At 54.1% G+C, this 21,894-nt stretch overlaps 1 protein-coding gene across 1 annotated transcript in view; it reads left to right on the forward strand.

Annotated features, from left to right (window-relative positions):
• HTRA1 (HtrA serine peptidase 1) overlaps positions 1 to 21,497 on the forward strand; it is a 49,818-nt gene extending 28,321 nt beyond the window's left edge. The window contains exons 4-9 of the mRNA XM_032312585.1: positions 14,165 to 14,359; positions 15,336 to 15,368; positions 16,736 to 16,850; positions 17,952 to 18,009; positions 19,351 to 19,446; positions 20,788 to 21,497. Coding sequence (XP_032168476.1) covers positions 14,165 to 14,359; positions 15,336 to 15,368; positions 16,736 to 16,850; positions 17,952 to 18,009; positions 19,351 to 19,446; positions 20,788 to 20,956 — 666 coding nt within the window. The 3' untranslated portion in view covers positions 20,957 to 21,497. The remainder of the gene's footprint in view (positions 1 to 14,164; positions 14,360 to 15,335; positions 15,369 to 16,735; positions 16,851 to 17,951; positions 18,010 to 19,350; positions 19,447 to 20,787) is intronic.
• Positions 21,498 to 21,894: the final 397 nt, after the last annotated feature.

A 21,894-nucleotide genomic window follows, 5' to 3' on the forward strand; every position in this document is an offset into this window, starting at 1 on the left:
GTTTGGTTTGCAGTGAGGTCGCATTTTTTGGTTTCTTCATGTCCTTGTAATTTTCGGGACTTGCTGTGGAAGGAAGACTTCCGGGAGGCTGGAATCTCCTTGTGGGCCCAGGGAAAGATCCTAGACTGAGAGCCACGAGGGGTCTTTTGACCAGATCTTACACACCTTCGCCTGGATGTGGACCCTGAAGGCAGACCACCGTAGGAGCCCACGGGCTGTTTTTTTCTCTGTCTGCTCTTCATCAGGACAGCAACGGGCTCCGTGGTTGGTGTAGGAAACTGGCCTTCCGCGAGGTCTCAGTCAGATATTACTTCTGTTAGGTAACTGTGGAATTTCTAGCAATAACTATCTTTGAAAATGTGTCTATTGGTCATGACATAATCATAATAACTTCTGCTTGATGAGCTCCAACCGCCTGACCCAGCCTCTGCTTTCATTTGTAATGTCCACCTAATCAGCAAGACGGCTCTATCATCCGCATTTTATAGAGGACGAAATAGGGGCTCAGAGAGCTTAAATAACCTGCCCGAAGTCACACAGCTGTGCTGTGGGGAAACGAACCTGCCTCTGACCCTCAAGTCCCCAAGGCCATGGCCCTTACTGGATGGATGCAACCTGGCCTTTTGGTGGGATGGCTGGCTGGACTTTAAATAGCTCCCTGGGAAGGCTGGTGCTTCCCTGTTTAGGAACCTGCCGCTAGGAAGTGTCCAAGATGTGGTAGTCTCACCGGAAGGAGGCTAGCCAGAATAGCACATCCTGTGGCCACACACAGGACTTTTCAGCTCCCCCCCATTCCGAGCCCCTGGAAGGCAGCCAGCAGTGGGGCTCTCTGCAGGCACGGCGCTGGCCCAGAATCTGCGTGAGCTGCTGCCACTGAGTAATTCTGTGTTTGGAATGCGTGGGCAGTAATGCGCCGCTGGCCAGGGGGTAGATTCTTTTCAGATTGTGAGCCAAGGTGGAGACGGTCTTGGTGTCATCCCCGACATGTCCAGGCAGGGAAAGAAAGATCTCAGCGGACCATCTTTGCCGTGTTTCTGACCCGGCCCTTGCTGCCCGCGGGAGGCCAGCCCTGTGCCGGCTGCATGGTATTTGAGGGCTGTTTCTAGCTCGAGAAAAAGATGCTTAACATTGAAAAGTTGAATTAAATGTGGCTTTTCAAAAAGGAATCGGAAATGAATGGATATTAAATTGCAGACACCCACACAAGAGACTGGTTTCCACTGACTAAACTGCTTTTTTTTGCTGATAGTGGTTGGAAAGTGGTGGGGGGTAGAGTAAAACCATCTCTTCCAGCTCTTTCCCTTTTGTTTGATGATTGATTATGAGGAGGGGGCGGAGGCTGGCTTGGAACGAGGCTCCGTTTGGAAGGAGCCTCTCCTCCCAGCAGATCTGAGTCCGCCTGAGCACAGGGACGAATAAACTGCAGGCTGGGGACGGGCTGTGCGCGCGCCTTGCGCTGGGTCACTCTCGGGAACAGCTAAGGACCAGAAACTGGGAGCGGGGGGGGGGGGGGGGGCCACGAAGAGCAGCCCAAACAGAACCAACAAAATTGGGCCTGAGGATCGAAAATCATTCCAAATGCTGCCTTGCCACATGAGGCTGTGACCCAGCCTCCCAGGCTGTTTTCTAATAACCCAAGGAAATTGATGGGACTGTCCACCACGTCCGCGAGCTCAGTGGCTAACTTGGTGGCTCCTAGCCTGGGCCCGTTTCCTGCCCCCACCGTCGTGATTTCATTCGGAGGCTGTCCCTTACTTTAACAGCTATTGTCCTTCCTGAGGGTGGTATTCTCAATACTTTTTTTTTTTTTTTAAGATTCTTTCTAAAATTTATTTTAGAAATAAAATTTAAGATTCTTTCTAAAATTTATTTTAGGAACAGGGTCTGACTCAGGGCTTGATCCCAGGACCCTGAGACGGTGACCTAAGCTGAAGTCAAGAGTCGGATGCTTAACTGACTAAGCCGCCCAGGGGTCCCTTGATATTGTTAAGGAATAGAAATTACCCTGGACATCTGTTGTCATGCTTCCTTGTCATTCAGCACCCCCGTCTCCTGAGAACAGCAGCTAGCATTTACACTGGGGGCTACGTCTCCCCCACTGGACAGTCTTGGTGGGACCAGTAGTCATGGTGTCCCACCCTCCTGGGGCCAGGTGGTGGACACAGGACACAGGACCCCTGGATCCAGCCGGCCTTCCCCTTGGAGGCCTCACAAAACCTGCCTGGGCCCATGGGCAATGCTGGTAGAGCCCCTGCAGCTGAGCAGCCTCCCTCCCCCGCCGGGGCGCTGGGTTCCCTTTCTGACCTGATCTGTCTACTTTTCTTTCCATTCTTGGAACTCCCCTCGTGTCTCCAGTGAACCCCCGCCCCCCTTGGCCTGAGATTGCCAGCGACATGTCTGGGCTGGGGACCAAAGAACTCTGTTTTTGCTTCTCACTGCTGAGAAGACACATGTGCACTTACTTTCCCTGCTGAGTTTGGAGACGGAAGAGCTTTCAGAAGGAGGCTCGCCAGCGGAGCGGCCTAGTCTGTCCCCTTGTCCCCCACATCCCAAGTTGAGGGAAAGAGGGCGCCCCCTGTAGGCCCATCCCCTCACCCACAGCCCGTTCTGTGCTCCTGCCCTAGGATTTGCACCTCCTCTTTCCTGGGGCTAGCCGCTGTGGGAAGAGGGGAGGGAATGCCAGTGCCAGGAAGCAGGGACAGGGTGCATGCAAACATTTTAATAGAAAGCAGCTTTGAGGGCAGACGAGTTCAGCTTCAGATGCAAACTGTTTCCAAATGTGTTCAACATGACACGGGCCGTGTTTGCAGAACATTCAAAAATTTTATCCAAAGGCAGCATTTTGTCTGTGCAGTCCCCCCCCACACCCCCGAGTAGTTCTCAAGAGAGGGTGAGAGGGAGAGAGAGAGAGAAGGAGAGAGGGGGTCCAAGGTGACTTGGTCTCTCTCGGCCGGACTCCAGGACAGAAGTACGGGCATGTGCTGAAGACGGGGAGCGGGGATAGCCACGTTTGTTAGCGGGGTGCCCCAGCTGTGTCCCTGAGGAAGCACCAGCAGAAAAGCCTCTGCTTCCCTTGCTGAGTCCAGCTTTTGGACCCTGTGCTGTCTGCCCTTCACACACGTCCTTGGGGGCCCGGCCTGCTGGGGCACCCCCGCACCCCTCTTCCCGGCCTCATCTCCCTCCTCCCCGCCTCCCGGCGCCAGAGCTGCTCTCCTGGGGTCCAGGCCATGGCTCCCGGGCTGTGTCCCCACAGCTGTTCCAGAGCCGCCTTTCCCATCCTTTGGGTCCCGCCGGAAATTCTGCCCTGGACAGCCCTTCCCCCGGCTGCCCAGGGCAGCTCCCCACATCCCCACGCCGGACTGGACGGCCACTCTGAGGACAGTCGCATTTCACTCTTCACCACCAACCCCCATCTCCTTAGCCCAGTCGATGGCTGTCTTACTTGCTGATTTAGGTCTCTGGGCGCTGCTGGAGTGGGAGGAACACGCCGGCCTGACGCACCTGTCAGGTGGTCGCTGCGGGACAGGGGGTCCCAGGACCGGCCCCAGCGCTCTGACGCACCTGTCAGGTGGTCGCTGCGGGACAGGGGGTCCCAGGACCGGCCCCAGCGCTCTGACGCACCTGTCAGGTGGTCGCTGCGGGACGGCCCCAGCGCTCTCTGCTCAGGAGGAAGCGAGGCCCACGGCTCAGAGGCATGGCTGAGAGGGGAGGCCCGGGGCCCCTTCTCTGATGAGGGCCTGATGGCGCAGGGGGCCGGCTGCCACCCCACCTCCCCGGCCCGCACTCCGCAGCCAGGCCTCATCCGATCCCCGGGGGCCTCCCACTTTGGACGGACACCGGCCTCGCCCGGGCTCCGGCAGCCCTGTGGTCTCGGGCAATCGGAGTGCGGCCGAGGCAGGGAGGTTTCCTGTGGGCGCTCGCCCTGACGCCAGCAGGCAGGGAGACGTGTGCAGGCCGCCAGGTTGAGGCCTGTGAGGTATTTTTCTTCCTTCCCCACCCCAGGCCTGCATCCGTCCCTGGCCACCTTCGGGCCCCCGGCCACCTACAGGCCAGAGCCGTTTGAAGTGGCTGAAGAGGAAGACTGTGGGGCGGGGGGCTGTTCTGTTTACACAGGGTCCTCTTACTGCTGAGCCTGCTTCTGATCCCTGAAGCTCAGGACAGGGGTCACTCGGGGCCGGGGCCTGGGGGCGTGGTGGCCCTGGGCCTTCGAAGCGCAGGTGCCAGCAGCTGCTCAGCGGGCTCTGTCTCCTCCAGGCCTGTGTCTCAGGGTCTGGCCCGGTGCGCCGTGAGTCTGTCCCGAGTCCTCAGCGAGGAGGGTCCGGGTGGCCCCCGGGACGGTGGCGAGGGCGGGGGTGGGGCGGCGCTCGGCGTGACTCATGCCCGCCGCCGGCCCGTTCTCCTTAGACAACCTGATTGTCGGAAGCCGCTGACTCAGCCGCCGGAGCCGTCCAGGAGTGAATCAGATAACACAGAGGCTGGGCTGGGATGGCTTCGCATCTCCTGGAGTCCGTCCCGCAGCCTCGTAAAGCGACCGGGAGCCTGGGCTGCGATGGCACTGCTGTAGTCACCCTCTTACTTCGTTTCTGTGTTTTTCCATTTCGGATTCTTTCCCCCACTGCCTCTGTGCGGGTCATCTGTGGTCTCGTGCTCTGGGTGCCGGAGCTTCGAGGGCTGCCCTTGAATTTGCTGCCGGCGCCCCGGCCCCTGTTGATGTTACAAGGCTTCTGTTACTGTATTGATTTTTACCATTTTTAGGGCGTGGGAATCAATATTTCATCAGGGAATGTAAACCAGGCAGCGGAGCGGCGGCCCTCATTCCTCTGTGCGGCCTTTGTCCAGAGGCCGATGGGGACGTGGCCCCTTCTGCTGGGACTGCAGCTCCTTCTGGAATGTGGAAATGTTTCAGTTCCCCAAACTATCAAAACCGGAGCCCGTGTGTGTTCTCTGGCCTGGGTTCAAGAAGTTAGCTGATTGTTAAGGAAATTCTTTGGCTGTGTTTTTCTCTTAATATGGTAATGCCTTTTTTCACATTGGCGCTCTCTCGTCAGGGAATTAGGTTAAGACTCTTATTTATGGTTCTGACAAAGCGGTTCCCGGGTTGTTGGGACTGAACATGTAGGTGCTGCATCCGGAATGTCTCCCATCTCCATCACTGAGCGGGGAGCGGGGACATACAGACATACACTGCTTCTGTTGGACAGTTTAGCGAGTACGTAACAATGCGGGAGAGTCCAGGGCTGGTCACCTGTGGCTTGCAGGCCACATCTGGCCCTCCATCTGTTTTTGTAAATAAAGTTTTATTGCGAAAGAGCCATGCCCATGATTTAGAGTCTGTGGCTGCTTTTGTGCTGTATCAGCAGAGTGGAGTTGTTAGGATGGAGACCACATGGTCCATGAAGCCGAGAATACTTACTTTTGGGCCTTTCATAGATGAAGTTTGCCAACCCCAGTGTGAGACAATTAACACCTTGTCCTAGAGGAGCTGAGTGTGCTAGAGGCCAAATACGCTCATAAGACCCAAGCTCTAGGTGACCAAAGGGCAGAGCACAGAGAGGCTGAATTCACTTGCTCTGTCTCTTGGGGCTGGTGCACGTATGCATGCGCGCGCGCGCGTGTGTGTGTGCATGTGTGCATGTACGTGTGCGTGTGCTCGAACTGTGTTTCTTTGCTGCTGCTGCTGCTGCATCGCTTTTGGTGGATTAAGCAGAGAAGCTTTATGTTTACTCATTTCTCTGCATTTTCAGTAGAATTCCAAGATGTTTTGAAAATGATTATCCAATTCCAAATCCAAAAGATCTTTTAAGGTCTCGGTGGTTCATTTTCTTCAGTTACTGTTTATTCATTCATGGATTCTGTAAGGCTTTACTGAGCCTCTGTCTTGAGCAAACACTGTATTAGGCCCTGAGCACGTATCAGCCGCGCACAAGAGCCGCGTGACCCCGGGACGACAGGCAAGCGGGGGAAACAGAAAAAATGGGATATTAGCATAACAAGTACAGAAAAGGAACAAATAGAAGAGGCAGGAGGCACAGAGGGCTGGGGAGGACTCTGTAGGTAGTGCAGGCAGGAAGCTTATGTCTGGGGTGACAGGAAGGACAAGGAAGGACAGAGCCAACCTAGGGGAAGATTAGGGGACAAGGCTGGACCCCGAATCAAGCGCAAACTTATTTCTCAGTGAGTTTATTAGAGCCCTTCAGAGCCCAAGCTACTGTTTCCGGTTATTAGCTGGTTTCTGTGCATATTGTCTACATTTCTTACTGGCCTTGTTCTTGGGGATTCCTGGTCATATTCTGGAAAGCTCCAGTTTTTTATGTCAGTCTCTTGAGAATCTGTAGGTGCAAAGGCTTTGTAATGAACTGGTGACCTCTTTTCATAGCAGTATAGATGCAATTTCGCAAATCTGGTTTCCTGCAATCACCATGGCCACCTTCTGTGGCGTGGGAGAAATAAGACATTCTGGTGAATTGAGAACTGATTATTTAATGCATTAGTACATTAGCATTTAGTAATGCTTATCAAGTCACTCTTGTTATTTAAGGCACCAGAATCTGATAACAAGAGTGTGTGACTCATGGTATTTCCCTCTTTGCTTTGGCCACTGGGCAGCTCATAGAAACCATTGGTTTTGTGGTGAGAATATTCTCTATGACCCCATTTTATGCCACAAATATATGTTAATTAATTTAATATAATAGGCCTGTGTCACCGACCATCTCAATTGGGTGGTTGCTGTGCATTGTGCCCTGAATCGACCAGAGAGAGACCACTGCCCTTCCCTTCTGGAAGGCGCTTTTAAAATCTGGCTTGTTCATTCTTTCCTTTTCCATTTTCATATTCACCAGTTTTTAAAAAATCAGTATTTATTGGCCAAAATCTCTTGGAGCAGCATCCATGAAGCTGAAGTCCGTGGATAAAAGTGGAGGGATCAGAGGGGCCGGTGTATACGAAAACCAGAGTGACTCTTGATGGAGACCATGGTTTGCCTCCTCCGGGTGCCACAGAATTTGTACAGTCACCGGCCGCTGGGCTTCTGCATAGAACTGTTGACATTTTGTGGTTTAAACAACAAGCGTAAGGGAATTTTCAAGATGCTCACGTTTCTGGTTACAGTTCGCCGGCAGGAGAAATACTACGGTGGGGTTTGCAAACAAGGAGGACGAAGGTGGTCGTGTTTGCCTTTTCTCTTTCTGCTTGTACACGATCACACTCTGTTCCTCTTTCTCTCTCCCCCGGACTCCCCACTTCTCCCGTCTCCCCACCCGAGCCCTCCCCCACAGCGATCGGTGGAACAGCCTTAGATGCTGATGCCCAGCTTAGTCTGCTTTTCCGAGGGAAGCAAGCAGGTTCTAGAGCTCTGCTTCTTGCTGGGTATGGGGGATGTGCTATTTTCTCCATCACATATTTTTAAAAGAAAATGAAAGGTTAGCATAACTGTTTCCAGAAAGCACGTTGAATCACTCGGTTGAGTCCCTGCCAACTGCTGCAACATTAGCCTTTGAAGCAAGCTTCAAGCGACACCCAGGACCAGCCTGGAAGCCCCGGGCCCTTGAAAATGGGCCTGCTGGGTGGGTGGCTGGCGGAGGCCGTGGCTCCTGCAGATTCGGCAACAGAAAATATTTTTGTAACAGGAGTACTTTATACTTTCCAAGGAAGAAAAAGAAGTAGTTCACTTGCCTCATTAGGCTAAAAAAAAAATTTTTTTTTTTCCTTTAGCTTTATTAGTTTGTTTCATTGCCCTTCTCTGCAAGCTTTGGGGAAGGAGGGAGCACTGGAGTGGGGACTCAAGGCCTATTAGGCCAAACCAGTGTGGCCAGAAGCTGCAAGACTGATGGGCCTTCGCTGTTAGAGCCTCTCTAGCCGACTCCTGGCTGAGCCGGCATCTGGAGAATTCCAAGAGTCCCCTCTCCGCTTGTGGCCCGAGCTTGCAGGCTCATCTGACCCCACTGGGGGGTTGTATGAAAAGAGATCTATTAAGGACTGTGGTGCCTCTTCTGATCTCACCAATTTAACCATCGTCTGCTAATAGGTTTTTTGGAAATCATCCAGGTCTTTTGGAAAGGACCTTAATTGTCAGAGCTGAGATGACCTTGGACATCACCATCCTCAACAATCTTATTTTAGAAGTGGTAAAACCAGGACTCAAAGAAGCCAATCAAATGGCCCAAGGTCATGGCATGAGCTACTACAAGGCAAAGTCCAAGCCCAGCTGTCCTGCTGCCTGGGACATGGTGCTCTTGGGGTCTGCAGGGGCTGAAGTGGCATATATGGTTGTGCCTGGGTGCATGTGTGTGCGTGTGCACATGTGTGTGTATGTGTATGCGTGTGCATATGGTATGTGTGTGACTTTGTCTGAGTCTTCTCTTCTGCACCAGCCTTGGCTGCTACTGGAGAAGAAGCCTGAAGCAGGCCATCACCCGGGGACCTTACTTAGCACACACCCAGATTATCTTCCTGGGGGGCTCCAGGGCTTGTGATTCACTTTCAACGTGAGTCCGGGTCCCATGCAGAGTCCTCGAAGTAGGTGGTACTGCACAGGCCTGCCTCTAGCCCCAGTCTGGGCTTCTCTGAGGATAATTCAGGCTCCCAGCATCGGAGAAGCAACACGGCCCAGGCCCTCACCCTGGGGACTTGTGAACTCGGCCTCCTCTGGCTGGTTTCCGTGCTGGTTGTCCTTCGACACCCCAACTACCCTGTTGTGTGTCATCTCTGCTGCCCTCACCTGCCGCTGTGCAAAGGTCCTGTGCTCTGAGCATCCGGACAGCGAGCAGGGGAGGCTGGAGAGGACACCTGGGTGGGGGCATGGGGAGGACTCTAGTCCTGGTACTGCCACCACCTAACTGGGGGAACGTGGGCAGCAGAACAGGCTGAAGGATTGGTCCCACTGAGCAGCCGGCTCTAACAGCAGAGGGAATGACAGAGCAGGAGGCCCGTAGGGCACATGGACAAGGGGTGGGTTTGGCCAGGCTCTGCTTGGATCACTTGTGTCGTGCACTGATGAACACAAAAATTTCTTGACTGTTACTTTTTTTTTTTAATTTTTTTTAATTTTAGTGAGAATACTGGGTCATTGGAATAATAACACTCAGGCCATTACCAGTTTTTTTTAGAACCTGACATGGGGCTTGATCCCATGACCTGAGATCATAACCTGAGCTAAAACCAAGCATGGGACAGCCAACTGACTGTGCCACCCAGGCACCCCTCGTGACCGTTATGGTTTTCCGATGAGGATTTTTCCTCTTGCTCCCATCTCTACCCCATAAAAACCTGCATGAAGGAGCATCTACTTATCAGAGCCCTTCCCAAACACAGTTGCGTATTAGGATTGCTGCTCTAAAATGAACCACTTTGCCCCAAGCTTTGGTGGCCGCTGGTGGCCGCTGCTCTGCAGCCTTCCCCCACAGCAGACTGCTGGTACAGCCCTGCTCCGTCCACTCATTCCTAACACAGCCGAATCCTGGGGAGGGTAAGGCCATAATGGGGGCCATGTTCCCCTTGCCAAAGAATGGTTGGGGGTAGCCTTATGACTACTTGCTGGCCGATGACCTAGGAGGAAGAAGGTGCTAGGCCCCACATTCTTTGCTCTTCGAAAGAGACTCATAGGGGAGAAGATAACCTTTCCTGCCACAGGGCATAGTCCTGTCTTTATATAACGCCCGGAATGGAGGTGGCTTAAGTTGATCCCACCTAAGGAAAGATGTCCACGAGTCTTTGATGTGACTGGCCCTCGCGCAACCCTGCCCTTGAACAGCTGGGCGTTTATTCCATTTGAGTTGGGTTTTCAGTTACTTGCAGCTAAAAACGCCCTCATTATACACCCAAATCATTTTTAGTTCTGATCTATATTTAGTCCTTACGGAACATTCTGGACTGAGCTGACCATGGCAATGGAGATTGGGACTTTGTCTCTTTTTACTACCATGTGACTCCAACCCATCAGACAGTAGGCCTAGAGGCACAGATGGATTGATTGATCTTCTCTGTGTTCACTGGGCCCGGCTTGTCAGAGACACTCAGTGGATGCTTGTCGAGAAAGTTCTCTTTCATGTTGGTGGTGTTTCACGGGAGCGGTGCTGCCAGGCCTGCTGGTTGTTTGTTGTAATTAAATGAATGGGAGAACCTTCTTTAATCACACTGTGCACCATCCTCTTCCAAGTTTTCGCATTAAATCTACCGCACAATTAGTATCCTGCCTATGGGTAGTATGTAGTCATTTAACACAGACGTGGTAAGTCTGGAGTCCGCACCCAGGACTTCTGACACCTCCCACCCTCCCCTGGGCGAAGTCTTCCTCCACCGGCCCGGGTGGTAGTGGGCTGGAAACCCAGGTGATGGGGGAGTCATGTTTCCTTAAAGCCGCTCTCTGCGGTGGTGGCGTGAGGACGTCCTTTAGCGTTAGTGTGTCCCCTCGCAGAGAGCCATCCCTGCTCTCGTCGGCATGAGCGTGGCCTTGAAAACTAGCAGCACAACGGAAACATCTCGGAGGACTTGGGCCAGTCTTGAGTCCCATGCTCTCCATTGTGGAGCCTTGGGGATTTCCTGTGGGCATTTACGAGCTCTCCCAGCCCACTGCCGTGGTGTGCACACGCGGTTCACGTTGTCAGGCCCCTGATGGTTCGAGAGTCTGACGTGGCAGTGGGATCCGCTCACCCCCTTGCTTCCTGCCAAGTGGAGGAGAGATGTCTGGGTTTGCCTCACGGGCATGCTGCGAGCCAGGCTCCACCGAGGTGCTGGGGTGTGGGAAGTGGCTGTCAGGAGAGGGGCGCTTCACAAGGAGACTCGGGCAGAGTGTCTACTCCGCGAGCCTTGGGGCGCCTCTGATGTGGGTGGCTTGGGGACCAGCCTTCGGACGGCGCTGCAGAGGGGAGCCGGGAGTGCGCGGACCCGTGTTCCCCATCCGGAGGTCAAGCGCGAGACCTGTCTGCGTTTCGTCTCCCTCAGGCCCCCCGTGGAGCTCGTGTCTAGACAGCTATGGAGTCGGATGCTCAGTTACCGAGTAGGAGTCTGGCCAGTAGAGGTGTAGCTGCGTTGAGCAGACAGAGCTGCGGTGAGGACTGAAACCCAGAGGAGCCCCACTCCGACCTGGGGCAGCCGGGGGGCCTGATGCTCGTGGGGCCGGCAGCCCCTGTGCGGAGCAGGGGGCCAGATGGCCGCGAGGAGACCTGGCGGCTTCCTGGAGAGCTCTAAGTCTGGCCTGACCCACACGACCATCCCATGTCACCCCCTTGCAAGGGTTTCTGCCAACAGTTGGGTTCCAGGTTAACACGTACCTGGAGTGCAGGTCGGCCCGTGAGGAGGCCTGTTCTCTTCTCTAGCCAGGCTGCTCCTTAGCTGGGAGGGGTCGCCCTGTCTCTGAGTCTTGTTTTTCACTTCTGTAAAATGGGGAACACCTGCCCTAATGCCCACCCTCCCCACCCCACCCCCACCTCCGATTGGCCATGAAAGGCTTTGCCAGCTGGGAGGTGAAAAGCACCTTCCTTTCACATCCACCAAGTTTTCCTATTAAAAGCCCCACCCCCTTGGGATATGTCCACTTGCTTATTTCTGTCTCTGATCGTCCTTCATGATGTAGGGGATGCTTGAGGGAATAAAACTTATGCGAGGCAGATCTGATGTTGCCCATGGGGTCCATCGGTGCACATCTGACTGGCCACTTGGGACCCAGACGTCCCCTATTTTGTTTAAGTGAGAACTGGTTTTTGGGGAGACTCCCTGGTGTCCACCTGTCCAGGCCCATGTAGTCCCTTGAGTGTGACACCTTCACAATGGTCTGGGGGTCCCGACCCCTCCCCGATGAGTGCAGCAGAGCTGCTCGCGGGCCCCGGGGACTCTCCCATCAGCGGGGTGTCTCTCCTCCGTCCTCACAGCTTCCGAGTCCCAGAAGTGTTTGTCTCCCTGCCTCGTCTGCTGGGCCTGAGCTCAGACTTGGGACAGAAGAGCTCTGGGGGTGCTGTCTGGAGGCCCCCCTGCTTCTGAACTCCGAGAACCAGGAGCCTGCTCTGCACCTTCCCAGGGTAGGCGAGGACTAATTAGGATCTCCACAGCCCTGCCCCACGGGACTTTCTGATGTGGTTCCCAGATTGCGGCTGAGCTGATGTGGGCTGGGCCCACCTCTCTGTTTGAACTTGATCTCTTGCCTTGAAGTTGGTGAAAAGCCAGACATACCCAGCCCCAGGAGTCTTTCTTGCCATGTCCCTCTGCCCAGCCCTGAAGGAGCAGCTGGGTCCCCAGCAGGCCTCCCCCAGACTGGCTTGGTGCACATCACGGGCCCCCCTCGCCCACCCGCTGTGACTGTTGGATGAAATCATTGCTGGCAGGGGTGGCTGGCATGGGCCCAGGGTAAACAGGCCGAGCTGAGCTCGCCAGCGTGCCGCTGGACGCCGAGGAGCTCGGGGAGTGTGGAGCGGCAGGCCTGCCCCTTCCAGAGCAGCACGGGCACTGTGGCCTCAGGTGACCCCAGGGGTCACTGTTAGGGTAGCCCGGTGCCGCCAGCCTTTTCTTGGGTGGAAGGCTGGGTGACACGGGCTAGCTTGTGGGAGTTTAGTGGGTGGGGTTCCCTCTCTAGGTCTGCACAGATCTCCAAGGCAGCAACAATCACCATCACTTCTGGGACGCTTACCTGTCCCACTGACAGGATGCGTCACACGAGCCAGGCGATATTGAAGGGCCATTGGGGTCTTGTCACCTCCTTCTCACAACCAACTCATGAGAGCCGTGTGCCGTGCGTGGTAGTCCCATTTTCCAGATGCGAATACTGAGACCCGAGTGGTTGTAAACTCGGGCCAGGATCTAATCAGGCAGCCTGGCCGGGGGTCTGTGCTCTTCACAGCTCTCCTGGGCCCCTCCCTGGCTGTGCTCCGAGGGGCGCTCCTTCTCAAAGCCAGTCTTAGATCCCTTCTTCAACGTTCCTTCCTCCACGCACTTTCTGGCCCAGTACCTTTCTTATTTGGGGTGGGGAGGGGTCTTTGTGGCACAGTGCTGTGGAGCCGATGGGTCTGGGTTCAGGGTCACAGTCAGGGTCACAGTCCCAGGCGCGAGTCTCTGCTCTGTCTCAAGTCACCCAGTCTCTTGGAGCCTTAATTTCTTCATCTGTGAAACGGGCCCAGTGATCACCTCACCTCACCTCATCTGCTTTCAGGGTGTCTGCTCTATCCCTCTCAGGGCAGATGCGAAAGTAAGGGCTCATTTCGACTCACCCCACCTTCCTGCCCCGCCCCCCACCTCTTCCTTTCTTTTTTGAGGTGGACCAGCAGGAGGATTGGAAGTGCTATTTGCAGGAGGTCAGGGCGGGGTCTTGGCCTCCTGGGCCTGGGCCTGGTTGTTCGGGGCAGCTGCTCCTCTTGTTGGGGAACAAAGGCGAGAGGAACTCGGGAGGTTTGCTTGGCTCTGGAAGGAAAGGAAGGGGAGGGCCTCAGGCCTTCCTCGTGGACGCCCCAGCCCTGGCCACTCCAGCTGGCTAGATCCGGTCTGAAGACTTGTGTGGAGCCTCTGACTGTACCTGGCCTCCGAGGGCATCGGGGAAGGGGCTTGTTGGATTAGTGAGTTCACCAGGGCCAGGGAGCAGAGGTGGTTCATGGAGGGTCTTTTCAGGCGAGGGGAGAGCCTACTTCTTGGGTCTTGGTGCTAGTGGAGAGGTGGCGGGGGGTTCGATGCCTTGTCACCCCAGTGCCCCCTCTGCCTGTCACCAGAATTGCCCTCTACTCAGCGTAGAGACTCACCCAGTGGGGACTGTGCAGTTCCCGCCCTCAGGGCCTCTGGCTCCACAGGACTCTGGACAGATGTGCCTCTGATAAGTGGGAACTGATCCTTTGCACCCTGGGGGGTGTGAGCTCAGGATCCCTTCACGCATCTTCACTCTCTAAGACGGCCGTAGGCAGCCGGGCCCCGAATCCAGACCGTGTCTCCTAGTCTCAAGGTTTCATTAAGTCTGTGCTGATAGCTTCAAGATGTGTGACCCCGAGACGGCCTCCCGTGACCTTCTGTGTTTTCCTTGGCCCCGCGACAGCTTGCAACATGCTGGTGGCAGTGGGTGGGACGGGCCGTGTGGCCTGGGCCTGGAAAGGGCTGGCGGGCCTGACCTCGCTTTCCCACAACGCCTGTCGCCGCGTGGCGCGTCGGTCCGTGCTGTTCACTGACCGCAGCGACGCCCACCTTGCGGTTCCAGGGACGGCTGCCGGTCCTGCTGCTTGGCCGCTCCTCTGAGCTGAGGCCGGGAGAGTTCGTGGTCGCCATCGGAAGCCCGTTTTCCCTGCAAAACACAGTCACCACCGGGATCGTCAGCACCACCCAGCGAGGCGGCAAAGAGCTGGGGCTCCGGAACTCGGACATGGACTACATCCAGACGGACGCCATCATCAACGTGAGCCCTGCGGGGTCGGGCCGGGCGCTCGGGAAGCCGGGCTTGGGGACCAGGGGTGGAGTCAGGGCCCTCCAGGTGCCGGGCAGGGAGTTCCCGTGGAACCCCTAGAGCAGATGAGGCCGAGGGGCCGTCCTCAGCCTTTGCCATCTCCAGGGGCTCCTGTGAAGGGGTCTTCAGATACGCCAAGGTCCGTAGCCCAGAGGAGCTTCCATCCCACCGCAGGGGCCATGGCTCCTCTGCTTCCAGGCCCTTTGGCGGAGCTGCTTTTGAGGCTTTGTGCAGAAGGGATGCTCATGCAGGCACGGACACTGCTGCCCCTCCCCCCGGCCCCCCGAGGTGTTCGCTCTGCCTTGGGGCACCGTCTGAGCCTTAGGCTCTTACTGACCGATGTCTAAGGAGGCCGGGCTTTGCTCCACACCGGCTCATCAACGGGATCTTTTTAAAAGTCACATTTTTTTCCCTTCGGCAGTCATCTTACGGGGTAGGTGTTTCTAAAGAGTAATGCCCCACCCCCCACATCTGTTTAATAGATAAGACGAAACGCGTTTTACGCACTTGCTGCCTTGAGTAGGTTTTATTCCCAAACTTTCCTGCGATCTGCATGAAGTCATGGAAAAAGAACAAACCGTGTAGGTTTCCAGCCCCAGCAGCGGAGCAGGGGTCGCAGAGCTGGGAGGCGGTGAAGTCTGGAAATCCTGGAGCCAGTTGGCAGCCGGGCTGTCGCCAGGAGAAGGAAGTAGTGCCGGGTGCCGTAGGGAGGTCACAGGTGGCCTCTGGGCTTCAGAGCCGCGCCCCCCCCAAAACATCTCATTTATAGCACATCTGAAAAATTTTAAGATCCCTTTTTTCAACAAAATATTAGGTTGACAGCAACAAATCTGAGAAAACCTGAATCCAGGGGCATGCCAGGCAGGGCAATACTTTGGAATATGTAAAGATAGGAACTCATAACCTTTTAATTTTTGCTTAATTTCAGTATGGAAACTCAGGAGGCCCATTAGTAAACCTGGTAAGGCCTTTTTTTTTTCCTTTTAAAATACTTGTATATGCTTTTTTTTTTTTTTTTTTTTTTGCTTTCTTTTCAGACTTGAACTTGCCAAAGCACATTATCTAATTCTTTTAAAGTGAAATGTGTGAATGTACTCTATCTTTGCAAATTACCCTTCTTATCTTTTCTGAAAAGAGCGAGGCCCCTGGAGTCTGCCTGAGGACACGCTCCTGTTTCAGGGTTATAAATCAGGGCGGTGGAATTCAGGGCCTATCCGGGAGTAGCGGGAGGAGGAGGCCTTTATTTTGAAGGTGTCAGCACTTCCGGCCTGTTATAGAAAGTCGTGGCCTCCGAGGAGGTCTCCAGGCCGCTGCAGGAGCTGGCTTGGCTCCTCCACAGTCTTTGTCTTGGCCAGAGGCCCTCCCTCAAGACCTGGCTGGAATGAGGAGTTACACCCCTGATTCCCCCCACCCTTCGTGCTTCTCGCCCCCTGCCCCATGTCACTTCTGTCTGTATTTAAATACATATGCATCAGAAGGGAAGCCTGAGAATCTGTCCCGAGTGAGGTCCGCACAGTTCAGGGGTCACCCAGCTCTATTCTCAGGTCCCTCAACGAAATTGAGGCCGTCTTTAGCAAAGCCCAAGGCAGCAGTGCCTCCTGGAAGGTTCTGGATGTTGGGGACCAAATTCCCAGGGCTCGCAGGAGGTACCAGGAAGGGACTGATGCTCCCTAGGCAGTTTGCCCTTCTCAGCCTGAGCCGAACAAACCATGTAACAGGAGGGTTAAAATGATGGTTGACCAGCGTGAAGGGAGTCTGTGCCTTCGTGAGTAGCGTTCGCTGAACCTGTGAGTCTGTCTTGAACGGAAGCCCGTCCCCGCAGACTGGCTTGCTCGGGGATTTCAGGCTGGTCTGCGACACGCAGAGGAGGGGAGGGGTGCGTACCCCGCAGCCCCGGCAGCACCCATGGCTGCTCCTGCCATTTTCCTGGGAACTCTAAGCGCTAAGGTTGTCCTCCGTGCTGTGGGCAGAGGCCTGTTAAGATCACTGAAAACGGAAGAAGCAGGAGGGTGTAGACAGCCACCTGAAGGACTCTGAGACCTGCTCCCTGTGGAAGGAGCAGAGGGTCACCTTGAAGCTACCTGCTTCAGGCTGCTTTTACGGCATGGCGGTCCCCGGGGACTGAGCCTACTGTGTGTCAGGGCTCCCCTTGCTAAGGGTGGGTCCTGCTGCCCGCGTGATGCCTCCCCGCTCCGGCGCTGGGGAACCCCCCCCCACTACCCCCCTCAACTCATTCAGGAGCTCAGAGACTTCCTTCACACCGACGACCTCTTCATCTTCTGCTAAACCTTGGTGCATTCAGAAGGCTGTTTCCATCTCGCTCTTCAGGACGGCGAAGTGATTGGGATTAACACTCTGAAGGTGACCGCTGGCATCTCCTTCGCAATCCCATCTGATAAGATTAAGAAGTTCCTCACCGAGTCCCACGACCGGCAGGCCAAAGGTAAAACACAGCTCTTCCTGCCGTGGAAGGTTCCGGCGGGGGAGGCCACACACCTGAACATGAGCCAAGGCTTTCAGGTCGGAAAGGGAGATGGGATGCACGGTGTTAGGCCCCTGGTATTAGGTCACAGGTGTCGGACCCTTGACCGTGAACGTTTAATACGGTTTAGTCTAACACGTACCAGGTGGGATTGGAGGTGATTTCTAGACAGCGTTTTACTTCATTAAGTTCCTTTGCCCTGTCAGGTGGAAAGTATCGGTCCCATTTCTCTGATGAGGAGACTGAGATTCAGGGAGATCATTCATGCCCCAAACGGCTATCGATCCGTCTGCTTGGGGTGAGGCTGGGGGTCCCGTGGCTCCGCGGGGGCCTGTGTGATATTTACCCTGTGCCGGCGGGAGGAGGAAGGACGGAGGCAGACACACGGGCCAGATTTCAGATACCAGTGATGTTTGCCTGCGAGTGAAGCGGGTGGCGGGCTGGGGAGTGACGGGGTTGCGGGGCTGGCATTCCAGACCCAGAGTAACAGCCTCAAGGCCCCTCTCCCCCCGGGTGGGTCTTGTGTCTGGTGTGCGGGAACGTGCTGAGCTGCACAGACGGATGTGGAAAGAGGTCAGCCGGGGTCACAGTGGCCAAGGTGAAGGAAGGCCTTAGGGCACATGTCCACATGTGCGACAGGGAACAGACAGGTTCGTGGTCTGGTGGATGTCTTTGAGAAGCGTGTCTCGTGGTGGGTGGACACTGCCGGAGGGGCTGGGTGGGAGCTGTGGGACCGGGGAAGAGGCTCTCCCAGCCATGCACACCAGCGTGGGATGGATTTTTAGGAGGGATTTTAGGAGGGATTTTTAGGAGGGATAGAACCCTCATCAGATGTCAGGACAAGGACAGAGGAATCAGGTTCTCAGCCCTTCACGGAAAGGACAGGACTTTCCCAGGTCCCGCGGCAGGTGGGGTTCTGAACAAGATACGAGCCACAGCCTCAGTGTACCCCGATGGGCCCAACTTTACACTGCCAACCGAGGGATGGACTCTTGTAGCTCCTGGTGTCCCCAGGACAATGGCCCCCTGAGCTGACCTCTTGTCCTTTTGCTGCCACACCAGGCAAAGCCATTACCAAGAAGAAGTATATCGGCATCCGAATGACGTCACTCACATCCAGGTGGGTAAGCAGAACTTCATGTCTCTGTCTTAGATTCGAATAAACCTGAACTTTGGAAGGCTCCCACTGGCCCCTTGACAGAGAAACCTTATGCTGCCTTAAGCATCTCAGTTTCTGGTTAAAATTAAGAAATTTTAACCGGCACTTGGGTGGCTCAGTCAGTTCAGCATTTGCCTGTGGCACAGGTCATGATCCCAGAGTCGTGGGATGGAGCCCTGCATCGGGTTCCTTGCTCGGGGGTAGTCTGCTTCTCCCTTTCCTGCTTCCCCTCCCCACTGCTCTCGTGCTCTCTCTCAAATAAATAAAGTCTTCAAAAAATAAAACAAATAAATAAAATTGAGAAACATCAGGAAAGAGAGGAAGGGCCATGAACCTAGGCCTCTGGTTTTATCCTTCTTTGTGTGTGTGTGTGTGTGTGTGTGTGTGTGTGTGTTTGGAATGGCTCCTTCCTTCTAGAAGATTCTGCCCTACTTTTTGAAGGCAGCCCTGAACAGTGGGGCGTGTTGGTCACTCTCCCTCATGCCTTACTTTCACCACTTGTTCTGTTGAAACTCACATTCCAGGAGTGCCCCAAGCACCTCCTCCAGCCCAGAGCACCCTGCCGTTCCTAAGCCTTGCCGCCTGTGGGCTGCGGCTACCGGAATGTCGGGTCAGGCCTCGATGACGGATGGGCTTGTTTTCCCCGAGCTAGTGGAAGGTGCGGCGTGTGGCTGCCCGCCTCATAGCTTACTGGTGTTTTAACCTTGGTGAAAAAGTCTGGTATCATCACATGAGTCCTGGTGACTAAGGGCATGGTTGAAAGGCTTATAGGTCATGTCAGCAAAGAGTAGAACATATTAACATATAACATAGGTGTTACTATATTCATTATCAATTACTTTATTATTAATCAGTTGTGACTATATTACTGTGATTTAGATGCATATTAAATTTTTGGCCCTCCTGAATATACACTGAACTGCCAAGACTAAAATGTGAATCAGTTACTTGTCTTGGAACCGAGGGAGATGGAGGTAAGGAGAAGGAATCTAGGCCCTGGCATCTGGCTTCCTGAGTTCTTCTCCCAGCTCTGCTACTTCCTGGCTTATGACCTTGGGAATGACCTAACCTCTGTGCCTCAGTTTCCCCTGCTCTAAGACAAGGATAACAGTGCAGGCATTTGGGTGTGTGGCGAGGGCCAGGTGACTGAATGTGTGTCAAGGCAATTAAAAGCAGAATCAAAGCTCCTGGAAGCATTTTCTGTTCGAATCCGGGACAGGAGGAGAAGCTGGGTGAGAGTCTCAGCGGAGCGAGTCCCCTTGTTCACTTAATGTTGAAGTCCGTGTGTTTCCTCCCAAGCAGCAAAGCCAAAGAGTTGAAGGACCGCCACCGAGACTTCCCAGATGTGCTTTCGGGAGCGTATATCATTGAAGTCATTCCTGATACCCCAGCAGAAGCGTGAGTTAGAATTATCTTCCCTTTCCCTGATGTCCTTGTGATTCTTGTGGATAGTGGGGAGGAGGCTGTGTTCTTTTCACCTCGGCTCAGGTGGATGTGGAGATCCCTGATGACATGGTTGGACACCCTTGGCAGTCTCATCAGCCAGGCCTTCTCACCTCCTTCAGCTCAGGACTCATCAGCAAAAGGGTGCTCCCTGTCTTCAAAAGTCCTCGCTTCATGAGGAGTCATTCAGGTGGAAAGAGCGATTACCAAACTCTTCATGGATCTCTGGGGCAGGCCTGGCTGGGGATAGAGGGTTTAAGGAGCTGTGTCCCTGATAACTTGGACAGTGGTCCCATTCTAGGCCCCCAGGTGGACATATCTCCTCCCAAAGAAGCCTTCTGTAATTCTGTCTGTTGTCAGTCAGGCCATACCTGTCCACACCTCCAGAAAATAACCCAGGTAACATCCAAGGAACACGGAAGGAAGGAGCTCAACCAGCAGCCGCGTTTGTTACCTCGACTGACATACTGTACCAAGAGGAGAGCCAGACCAGGGAACTGCAGACTCTTCTCTGGAGTCTGGGTGCGGCCCACCGCCTGCTATAATTTTATATGACCAGGGGCTAAGAATAACCTTTCATTTTTGAACAGTTGAAAAAATTTTAAATAAGAGTAGTTTTTTATGATATATAAAAATGATATGAAATCGACATTTCAGTGTCCATAACTGAAGTTGACTGGAGTCCAGCCAGTAAACGGGGCCATGCTCAGTAGTCCTACACAGCCCACAGTGGGCTGAGTTGTGAAGGATGCCCTACGGCCTGCAAAGCCCCAAATATTTCCTATCTGGCCCTTGAAGTTTGCTGGTCCTGGGCTAGACCATCAAGGACCATAATAGCTTATTAGACACTGTCCTATATGAGAGCGGAAGTTAGGGCCATAATAACACAAAGGAAGGCCTCATAATAGAACCATTCTACCTGCTCCTCTGGGACCTGCCCTCTGAGTTGTGACACCTGTTACAGGCAGGCTGGCCACGGTCATGGTCCACGGTAGGTGATACATGGCACATCCTTGCCTCCTTTGGGGTCAGTCTGTCATCTGACCATACCAGTTCTGGGAAGGATTTCTGCACTGGACATGTTGGATGACTTGGCCTAAAACTCTCAAAGGAAATAGTGCAGTCCATTGGCATTTCGAGCCTCCCCGCATAAGTTAACTACGTTATCCCACTGATTGGCCCTGGGGGTTCTAGGTTCTAAGCTGTGTCTCTGTCTACATCCAGTCGAGAACCTCCCAGGGCAGTTAGACCAGGAGGAATGGAAGCATTAAATGTGTGTTTCCTTTTGTGTTGCAGAGGTGGGCTCAAGGAAAATGATATCATCATCAGCATCAACGGACAGTCTGTGGTCTCTGCCAGTGATGTCAGTGATGTCATTAAAAAGGAAAACACCCTGAACATGGTTGTCCGCAGGGGCAATGAAGACATCATGATCACTGTGATCCCTGAAGAAATCGACCCATAGGTAGAGGCATGAGCTGGCTTTCATGTTTCTCTCAAAGACTCTCCAGTGGACGACACATGATGACTCTGGGCTGGTGGCACGGGACAGCCAGGACTTTGGACCACCATGTTGCTTGTCCAGCAGAAACACCTGGCCAACAGAATCCTTCTTGATAGTTTGCAGGCAAAACAAATGTAATGTAGATCCGCAGGCAGAAGCTCGCCCTTCTGTATCCTATGTATGCTTTTCCTCGCCAGCTTGGACTGTTCCTGCTTAGACAGTCAACAATTGTCTCTTCCTTTTACCGAGTCATCGTCTTAGTCTGACTAAGGCAGTCTGTAGATCGCATAGATGGAGGAAGGTCCCATGGGAGCCAGGATGGGTCTGAGCACGTTTATGCTTTTCCTCCCAGTTGGCACCCAGAGGAGGCTGAGGCCAGAGACCATGGGTGGGTGAACGTTGGCTTTCAAAATGGCCAGAGTTGCCGCTTTTAGGAAGCTCTTCAGAATGGGGAGCACAATGACTTTGAGTTTGAGCTATTAAAATACTTCTTCATACTCTGCTTCCTGGTGTGCTTCTTTCCCCTTTCCCTGCGAATAGCTTGTCGCCACCTTTTGAAATGATTACAAGGTCAGCAGCAGTTCCTCATTAAGCCACAGTGTCGGTGCGGGGTTGAGCCTAAGGACTTACCAGTTATTTCAAAATCATCACGTGGGGTTTTACCAGTGCTCGTAACTACTGTACTCGCCCATTCTGGCTTCATACAATAGGGTTTGAGGACAGTTGCCCTTGCATCTGGAACTTTACAAACTGAAGAGAGTGTGTTGACCCCATACATCAGGCAGTCAGTCAACAAAGATTTCCTGACCCTCGGTTCTGTGCCAGACCTGGTGCTGAGTCTAGAAGGGTCAGTGCAGGACAGGATGGAACCAGGCCCTCTGTGACCCAAGAGCTCTCCT

This window comes from Mustela erminea, chromosome 14 (assembly GCF_009829155.1).
Source record: "Mustela erminea isolate mMusErm1 chromosome 14, mMusErm1.Pri, whole genome shotgun sequence".
In the NCBI taxonomy this organism is placed as follows: Eukaryota; Metazoa; Chordata; class Mammalia; order Carnivora; family Mustelidae; genus Mustela; species Mustela erminea.